This window comes from Ananas comosus, linkage group 18, assembly GCF_001540865.1.
Source record: "Ananas comosus cultivar F153 linkage group 18, ASM154086v1, whole genome shotgun sequence".
Taxonomy (NCBI): domain Eukaryota; kingdom Viridiplantae; phylum Streptophyta; class Magnoliopsida; order Poales; family Bromeliaceae; genus Ananas; species Ananas comosus.
The window spans coordinates 10,384,130-10,393,609 of NC_033638.1; the positions used below are offsets into that span (position 1 = coordinate 10,384,130).

The 9,480-nt window shown below is 40.1% G+C and overlaps 2 protein-coding genes across 2 annotated transcripts; both read right to left on the reverse strand.

Moving 5' to 3' along the window:
* On the reverse strand, positions 74-3,838 carry LOC109723980 (vacuolar protein sorting-associated protein 2 homolog 1-like). The gene is made up of 5 exons (XM_020252536.1): positions 3,542-3,838; positions 2,785-2,915; positions 1,936-2,040; positions 939-1,199; positions 74-498 (listed from the first exon to the last, which is right to left on the reverse strand). Exons 1-5 carry the CDS (start codon positions 3,576-3,578, stop codon positions 361-363), a joined length of 672 nt encoding a protein of 223 aa, XP_020108125.1. The 5' UTR covers positions 3,579-3,838; the 3' UTR covers positions 74-360.
* LOC109723973 (heat shock cognate 70 kDa protein 2-like) lies at positions 5,672-9,192 on the reverse strand. The gene is made up of 2 exons (XM_020252526.1): positions 8,849-9,192; positions 5,672-7,629 (listed from the first exon to the last, which is right to left on the reverse strand). The coding sequence occupies exons 1-2, from the start codon at positions 9,060-9,062 to the stop codon at positions 5,894-5,896; spliced, it is 1,950 nt and encodes a 649-aa protein (XP_020108115.1). The 5' UTR covers positions 9,063-9,192; the 3' UTR covers positions 5,672-5,893.

Genomic DNA, 9,480 nt, shown 5'->3' on the forward strand with positions numbered 1-9,480 from the left:
GATTTTTCATCTAAAACCGAATAACTGATCAGTCAACTAAGAAAACTAGTAAACAGGTGCCATAACAAGAGTGTAAATTGCAATCAGAGAATCAATTTTGTGTTGTGGAACAATTCAGAAACTCTATGCACTCAAAATGACAAAAGCAAATAAAGTAAACCCCCAATGACAGATCTCTAACCAAGTCCAGAAACTCTACGCACTCAAAATGACGAAAGCAAATGAAATAAACACCCAATGACAGATCTTTAACAAAGTCACATCATTTGCAAGTCATCAGGATTCAGGACAGAAATGTGTCTTTTATGTACAGGGAATAGGTTTCCTTCTCGGTGATGCTTTAGCTTCTGTATGGAAAATTTACATCTTTCTAAGATTGTCTAACCTTGCCTGTAGATCATCATCCATACTGCCATTGACCTTTCCGCTCATTTCAGCTTGTGCAACCTTATTAGCTGCTGTTGGCGCCGCAACGGCGGATGACGGTGCCTTGACCAGCTACACACACACAAAAAAAGCATTACACCATCAACACATTTGACAGTAATAGCCCAATTTTAGTCTACAAACAAGCGTTTTTCGACTGTAAAACTTTGCAATCCTGAAGTGCAATCCTGAAGTTGCTGCTCTGATTTTTCGATAGAACTTGGAAGTTAAATACTGTTAAGATTAAGCACGTGAAAATTACATGGCTTTTCAAATGCTTTCATTAGGGGTTTGATTGCTTAATTCTATAGATCCATTCTATTTGTACAATTTAACGAGTCAGAGTTTGTGATGTACTCAATTTTAAACAGCATTTTAGAATCAAGTCCTAGTGAGTAAGAGAAGCAGCAATCACAGGGTGTAAGAGTGGTTCCAGCATAAACTACAGGTAAAGAGGTATCGAAGTAAACCTAAATCTGCTTAAAACTCAATTTTAAGGTAAGAGTGGTCACCTCTTCATTGACGTCAATACCAATCTCATCAAGGACTTGGTTGACTAGTTCTTCTGTCTCTTCCTCCTCCTCATCCCCTTCCAAGGCATCGTCTATAGCATCTCCCATCACCTCGCTGACCAATTCCATCCTCTCATTCTGTCTCTCAAACTCTAGCATTATCCGCTGCAATGCTGGTAGATTCATCTGCCTATTCATCTTCCCCATCGCCTTCGTAACACCTCTCATGGCCTCGCCCATTGCTTGCGTTGATTTTAGCGCCTGTATTACACCAAATGAAACAGGGGCTTTTAGCAACCACTTAGAATCTTTTGGTTACAATTCTTCTTTTTAGCTTATCAAACAGTTCTAGTGATGGACCTGAGCACCCTTATCTACCAGCACTTCAAAAGAACCAATACTGGAAAGGATTGGTTACAGCAAACGAATATTTAGAGGTTATTCTGCTGCTACAACAGAACTTACAAATAACATTCATAAGTCAGCTTACATCTTCCACCCCCCGCCCCCCTGAATCTGCCCATAAGCCTCTCAACCCAAACCCTCCGAATACCTATATATTAACCCCAAGCCAGGGGCATGAGCCCCACCACTCAGTAATGCTTAGATAGGTGTAATGCGTTGTCACTATCCTATTGAAAGCTATATTGATTTAAGTTTAGGAGAATCGCAGTGTCATGCGTGATTCATATAAAAACCGAACCTTTGACAATCAAGTGTCAGGTTTTGTCTTCCCAGTCATTCAGCAGAACAACTGAAAAAAGGCATGAAAGAACATAAAATCTTATGAAGACCCGAAGAGGTAACAAGTAAAATGAATTGAATTACAATTAAACCAATCAGAAATTTGAACAACCAATAACAAGACAATTTGCTTATCTAAAGAGTATTTGACACAAAATAATAAGCCATGATGTCAAATCAAAATCTAGCAGATAATGAGACGTCTGCTTCACGATTACAACAAGAAAATGCACGTGAAACTTAAAAAACCTACCTGAATTCTTAAAGAAACTCCCTGAAGCTGTGATTTGAGTGCATAGAACTTGGTGATCTGATGCCGTGTTCTTATAAGGTCCTTTGCCATCACTTTTACAGCTGCCTGTTACAATTAAACACCAACAGATAAATTTTTAATATAATGATACTACTGCAACTACAATCCATTCAACAAACAGCAAAAAAAGTAGAGGAAAAACTTAAGAATCTAGGAGAAGCAGAAGAATATAGATAGATGCGACCCCACCCCCACTTTCCTCCTCCTCCTCCTCACACAGAAAAGGAAAAGCAGAAAAGAAAAGTCAACATGGCGCTATCCACTCTGACTTAACCATTTGAAATGTAGAGGCAGATATATCTAAAAAGCTCACAAGCACAGCTTGTGATCCAACATGAAGCAAGCCATACACAACATACAGTAAGAATTCTAGAATAGAATTTGCGCTCACTAATGTTGCAGATCTTCGTTCGCTCTTTTTTTTTTATATAAGATATGTGCAACATTTAGGACCTGTGTAATAGAAATAAGGATGAACAGCATATGATTTTATCATCACCGACAAGTTATTTTTATTTGACAAGGAAGAGAAAGGGGTTGACAGTAACTCTTCTTTTACAAGAATCTGACAGAGAGACTAGTAAAGCCGAAAATCAAGTGAATAATTTTGCTTGTAGGGTTATTACAAGAGCTATGTCTAAAGGAAACATAAATCCCCAAAATCCACAAGGATAGCATTACAACAATCAATAGCAGAAGGGAGCATTAACAAGCAGTAATGAGTATCACTATGAGCATAACAACACAAAACCATTAGCTAAGCACGAATAGCATGATAAAATGAATTACCATTTGGCCCTGCTTCGCTGTTTTCTTGATCTCCACAATAAGTCTCTTTTCCTGCGTTTGCAACCCCATTCTCTCCCTCTCTATCTCTCTGATTGATCTGTCCAGCATTCTCTTGTTCTCCCGCAGTAGCTCTGCCAATTATCCAACAAAACCCATTAAAAAATATATTAAAAAAAAAAAAATCTGAACTCATAGATCTTAAGACTATTTCTAAACTGCTTCCTATCAGATTGATCGTTTGAATAACACGATATAAGAGCTAGTCCCCTTGGTTCCAAAAGTCCGATAATTTTCACTAAAGCCACAATTTAATGTGTTAAATTCCCATCCTTTATTTGTTCCGTTATCTCTCCTGCGATTATGCATGTCATGGTTCACCTAATCTTCACTATCCACATGAGTAGTAATTTTAAGACTATTGCTGATCAGTTTCCAATCATATCAATCGTTCGGATAACAATAGATACAAAAAAAAACCCTAAAATATAAGTTACTAGTAAAACTAAAAATTGCAGCAAAGATCTCTCACAGCAACAAGTATTAACGAATACTCCTTTTTGGATCAAAGAGTCAAACTCTACACGCCGCATCCAGATTCCCCCCAAAAAAAACTCAAAATATAAAGTAAAAACAGAAGTGAACATCAAAAGTCAATAGGAACATAGTATCATACTACATGATTATCGAGAGAATCACCAAATAAATACTAGAGATATCGCAAAAATCCCTGGATACCATAATCCAAAAATAAATTTACCTGCGGGGGTTTTGCGACTACCGAAGAGGAAACTCATTGTGGATAGAAGCGATCGCCGCGATTTTTTTTTTTTTTTTTTTTTTTTTGGTGTTTGATAGATCGGAATATGTTTTGATCGCTTCTTCCTCTGTTCGCTTCCTCCTAAACATGCTTTTTTAATCAAGAGGCGAACTTCACCACATCCGGCGCATAGGATGCCGGATTTAACTAGTTTTGGGAATCTATCGTGTAGGGGGCGCTAAAGTCGGCGCCGACGACAACAGGACGTATATGTCGTCGTCGAAACGCCGCGAATCAAACCGATTTAACCTCAAAACGCGGCGAATCATTCACCGCATTAAAGCCTCTAGTTCTTTTAAAGGCGGTGAATCGTTTACCGTATTCATTAAAGCGGTGAACAATTCACCGTCTTCTTTGTAATTTTTTAGAAAAGAGATTAAGTTTGTTAAAACTATACGTAGATTATACGAAAAATAAAAAAAAGTGAGGTTGTTAGGATTATGCGTGAAATATTAAAATTTTTGTTTAATTATTAGAATTATATGAATAAATTATTAGAATTTTTTTGATTGTTAGGATTGTATGGATATATTATTAGGATTTTCAAATTAAGATTATATATGGTGTTTGATTATTACGATTGTACGGATAGATTATTAGAATTTTTTGATTGTATAAAGCACCGTTTGGTTAGGGGATAGGGATAGGAATAGGCCCTTATCCCCCCCTTAATACCCAAACGCTAATTTTTTACCCGAGAATAGTAGTTCTCGGTTATCCCTACCAACACCTTCATTTTCTATATAAAACTTCTTAATATTTTTCTTATCCTCGGGAACAATCCAATTTTCATCCAAACGCTATTTCTCTTATCCCCATACTTGTACCTATTCCTGTAATAGCTAGTTCTTGCTTATATCCGAACCAAACGGTACCTTAGGATTTTATGGATAGATTATTAGAATTTTAAGATTGTTAAAATTATATGTAATTTATTGAAATATTTATGTGGTTGTTAGGATTATATATGAAATATAGAATAATAATTTACCGTTTTTGTGAAAAATTATGATCTTTATGAAGGCGGTGAATCATTCACTGTCTTTAAGAGATTAGTTTTTTAAATATAATTTTAGCAAGATTATTTTGCAAATAATAAACTTTTAGAAGGTTATTTTATAAAAAAGTTTTTAGATTGGATTTGGGTTAAGCTAGATTTGTGAAGCAGATGCGAGGGCATGTTTGGCCCTTGATTGAAACCAATCTTTTTTTTAAAAAAAAAATTGCTTCTGAATAAAAAATAAAATAACAAATTATTTAAAAATATTTAATGTATTATTAAAATAGAAATCAAAATGGATAATTAAGATACTAAGATTTTGAAAGAGGGTTTTAATTAAGAAAAAGAAGGGTGATAAAAGAAAAAGTAATGGAGGTGTTTGTGAGAGAAAACTTCTTAGCAGTTTATTCTGAAACGAATCAATCTAAAATTCAAATCAGATTGGCTCATAAGTGAATTGAACAATTTTCATTCCTGAGTGGAAAGAAAATGGAATTCTGATTTTTGTGAAACAAACAATAACAATTAGAATCAATGAATTTCATTTTGATTTTAGAATCTAAAATGGATAAACCAAACGAGCCTTAAACAAAGAACATATCCGAAATGTGTGCTGGTAAATTGAAGATAATAAGCTTGGCTCGATAGATCTGGCCTCTTAAGTAGGAGCCCTAATCCGAATTGATTAAGGGCTTGATAGGATATAGAAATGTATTTAATGTTGGTTAGCTGAGCAACCTTATCCTCTCTTCCACACTTCAGCAACCCCCCATCCCACTTGATCCATCAATGTCCATTGGATCTCACGTTGTTGTTATGTCGATGTTAGAAGATGCATTTGAACAACAACATTTCTGGGTGTCTGGGTTTCGAAATTTTCCCCTATGGTGATAATGAATGCAGCATGCTGATCGACCAACAGGTATGCTATGCCCACGATCAGACATAGGATCGCAATAGTTGTATGCAAGGGACGCAGTTACTTTACTATTTATTTATTCTCAGTAACGGGCATAGCATTGTTGGTAATATAACATTGCTCCAACAGTTAAGATACACAGAGAGAGAGATGTCGAGAGAACTTACTCTTTATATTAAATAATATCTCAACTTAGTACCAATAATATCCAATCTGCAGTTAAATTGAAAAGTGGAAAAGAAAAAGAGCTCAACGTATATAAGGCCAACAAAATTCTGACCGAACCTAAACATAATTCAACGAGATCTGCTATGACAAACCCAAGCAGTTATTTAAGAATAAAATTGATGCTGATTAAACTCGGGAGATTTCCTTAATCAACTTCTTCAATCTTGGGGCCAGCACCGCTGCTCCCACCAGCCGCAGGACCGTCTTCATCCATGTCACCCGCCATATCAGCACCCGCACCCTGGTACATCTTGGCAATAATTGGGTTGCAGATGCTCTCGAGCTCCTTCATCTTGTCCTCAAACTCATCGGCCTCCGCCAGCTGGTTGCTGTCAAGCCATTGGATCGCCTGCTCGATCGCATCCTCAATCTTCTTCTTATCGGTGGCAGCCAATTTGGACGCAATCTTGTCGTCCTTGATGGTGTTCCTCATGTTGTACGCGTAGTTCTCAAACGCGTTCTTCGCCTCAACCTTCTTCTTATGCTCCTCGTCCTCCGACTTGTACTTCTCGGCCTCTTGCACCATCTTCTCAATCTCGTCCTTGCTGAGCCTTCCTTTGTCATTAGTGATCGTGATCTTGTTCTTCTGCCCGGTCGTCTTGTCTTCTGCCGAGACGTTCAATATACCATTGGCGTCGATATCGAAGCACACCGTGATCTGCGGCACACCTCTCGGTGCAGGTGGGATACCGGAGAGCTCAAATTTCCCCAAAAGGTTGTTGTCCCTGGTCCGCGTTCTTTCTCCTTCGTAGACCTGAATTAGGACACCAGGCTGGTTATCGGAGTAGGTGGAGAAGACCTGCTCCTTCTTGGTGGGAATTGTGGTGTTTCTCGGGATCAAAACGGTCATCACACCGCCAGCTGTCTCCAACCCAAGGGAGAGAGGGGTGACGTCCAACAGTAATAGATCCTGAACTTTCTCGTTGCCCTCGCCGCTTAAAATCGCGGCTTGGACCGCAGCACCATAAGCAACAGCCTCATCGGGGTTGATGCTCTTGCAGAGCTCCTTCCCATTGAAGAAGTCCTGCAGCAGCTGCTGGACACGTGGGATTCTGGTGGACCCACCGACAAGCACAACGTCATGAACAGAGCTCTTGTCCATCTTGGCATCTCTCAAGCACTTCTCCACGGGCTCCATACACTTCCTGAACAGGTCCATGTTCAGCTCCTCAAACCTGGCACGGGTAATGGGTGAGTAGAAATCAATGCCTTCGTACAAAGAATCAATCTCGATTGTGGTTTGGGCAGTCGAGGAGAGAGTCCTCTTCGCTCTCTCACAGGCTGTCCTCAGCCTTCTCAGAGACCTAGGGTTTCCACTGATGTCCTTCTTGTGTTTCCTCTTGAACTCTTGAACAAAGTGGTTCACCATGCGGTTGTCAAAGTCCTCGCCACCGAGATGCGTGTCACCAGCTGTGGCCTTCACCTCGAAGATCCCCTCTTCAATGGTAAGGAGGGAGACATCAAAGGTGCCGCCTCCTAAGTCGAAGATGAGAACGTTCTTCTCTCCAACACTGGTGGCCTTCTTGTCAAGCCCATAGGCAATAGCAGCCGCTGTGGGTTCATTAATAATACGCATGACATTGAGGCCGGCAATGACACCTGCATCTTTAGTGGCCTGCCGCTGAGAGTCGTTGAAGTAGGCAGGGACGGTGACAACGGCGTTCTTGATGGTGGAACCAAGATAGGCCTCAGCAATCTCGCGCATCTTCATCAGAACCATTGAGGAGATCTCCTCAGCTGCGAATTGCTTCTCTTCACCCTTGTGCTGCACCACAATCATGGGCTTGTCCCCAGGTCCTGCAATGACCTTGAAGGGCCACAATTTCATGTCGCTTTGGACAGGGGCGTCACTGAACCGCCTCCCAATTAGACGTTTTGCATCTGAAACAGCATACAAGCAATGCAATAGCTGTTAGAATTTATGGATCTATGACAAGCTAAAATTGGTGCAAGATGCAAGACAAAGTAGCCGAGCAACACTAATCGCTTCAAAAGAACTATTGGAAACGGAGAAGCCTCTATTGCAAAGAGCATTTGCATGTACACTATAGCTTGAGAAACATTTAGAAAGGAAAGAAATTTAGGCGAAAAAATTAGTAATTGTGAATATGCTAAGAGACCAGCATACATGAACAACAGCTGAGAAATATGCATGCAGTATACTTAGGTACCATTAATTAAAACCACAAATATGAAACATCTGAAATGCAAAATTATGTAGTTTTGCGACTACTATTCTACAGGAAGATGGCATAATTAACATATTAAAAAAGCAACTTTCTATACAGTGAGTTCTCTGCGACAATCTTTGCACTAAGATGAGGAGGAAACATTTTCATATTCGCTACTAATTCTAGTATTTATTGAGTGAACACATTTTCCTTCTCCCATATGGAGGAATGAAAAACATATTCCCTTATCTCTCATTCAAGATAAGTGGATCGAGTAAGCACATATGCCATCTATAATTCTATAAATTACAAAGTAAGGATCCACAGAACTAATCAACTTTGTTTACTTGGAATTATTGGAAAAGGAAAACGCCCAAAAACAGATCCCAATTACAGACCAAAAGAGAGTGCGACAAAAGGTAACTACCACAATACAACAACCACACATATCAAATCGACTGTTAGGAGAACAGATCCAGACCATGAAACAGCATATCGATCAATACATTAAATCGATAATGGAAAGACAGATCGATGCAAGGCAACCCTATCTCAGACAAAAGTCAACCCGTCGCTATTTTAAAACCTTCAGATCTACGAAAATACCACAAAAGGGGCATAAAATTTGAAGAGACGGGTTCACCCAATCTCTGATCTGCACAACAGACGTGCTTACGATACAATTAAATGATCAACAAGCTCGAAGTTACACACTTCTAGTCCAGATATACTATATAAGCAAATGAAAACAAGACAAAACGCATTGGTCCAGAAACATCAGCGACTTTTTCACCAGATCTACCATTAGAATCACAAAGAGACACACAAATAGCTACTAAAAAACGCAGATCCATCACAAATCACACCGAGTAACACACTGAGGATTACAGATCTACCGAACAGAGATGCGAGAGATCGAGAGAACTCACCGAAGACGGTGTTGGTGGGGTTCATGGCGACCTGGTTCTTCGCGGCGTCGCCGATGAGGCGCTCACTGTCGGTGAAGGCGACATAGGACGGTGTGGTGCGATTCCCCTGGTCGTTGGCGATGATCTCCACGCGATCGTGTTGCCACACCCCCACGCACGAATAGGTGGTGCCGAGGTCGATCCCGATCGCCGGTCCCTCGCCTTTCCCCGCCATGTTCGATCTACAAATGGGATCTACGAAAAAGACGAAGAAGGAAACGAAGAAGATGAGGAGAACAGATCCGTCGCGGCGGAGGCGGCGGATAAATAACCTAAAATAGTTAGAGGAGGAGGAGCAAAGCAGAGTATGAGGGAGTATATATAGTTTCGTCGAGGCGCTTTACACCGAAGCCTTTGATGGATCCCGACCGTTGGATTTGATCTGGACGGATTTTGAGGCGGTCTTGTAGCCAAATTAGTGGAACGGGCTGATCGTTCCACGGTTCTAGAGAGTGCGAGAAGGTTCTAAACGTGCGTATTGACTTTGACCAGAGTCGATCAAGGCCGCTCGATTGGAGTAATCTATAAATGGGCACCGTAGGTCGGCAATACAGTTAGATCAATTTTCGGCCGTCCGATTAACGTGACAGCGA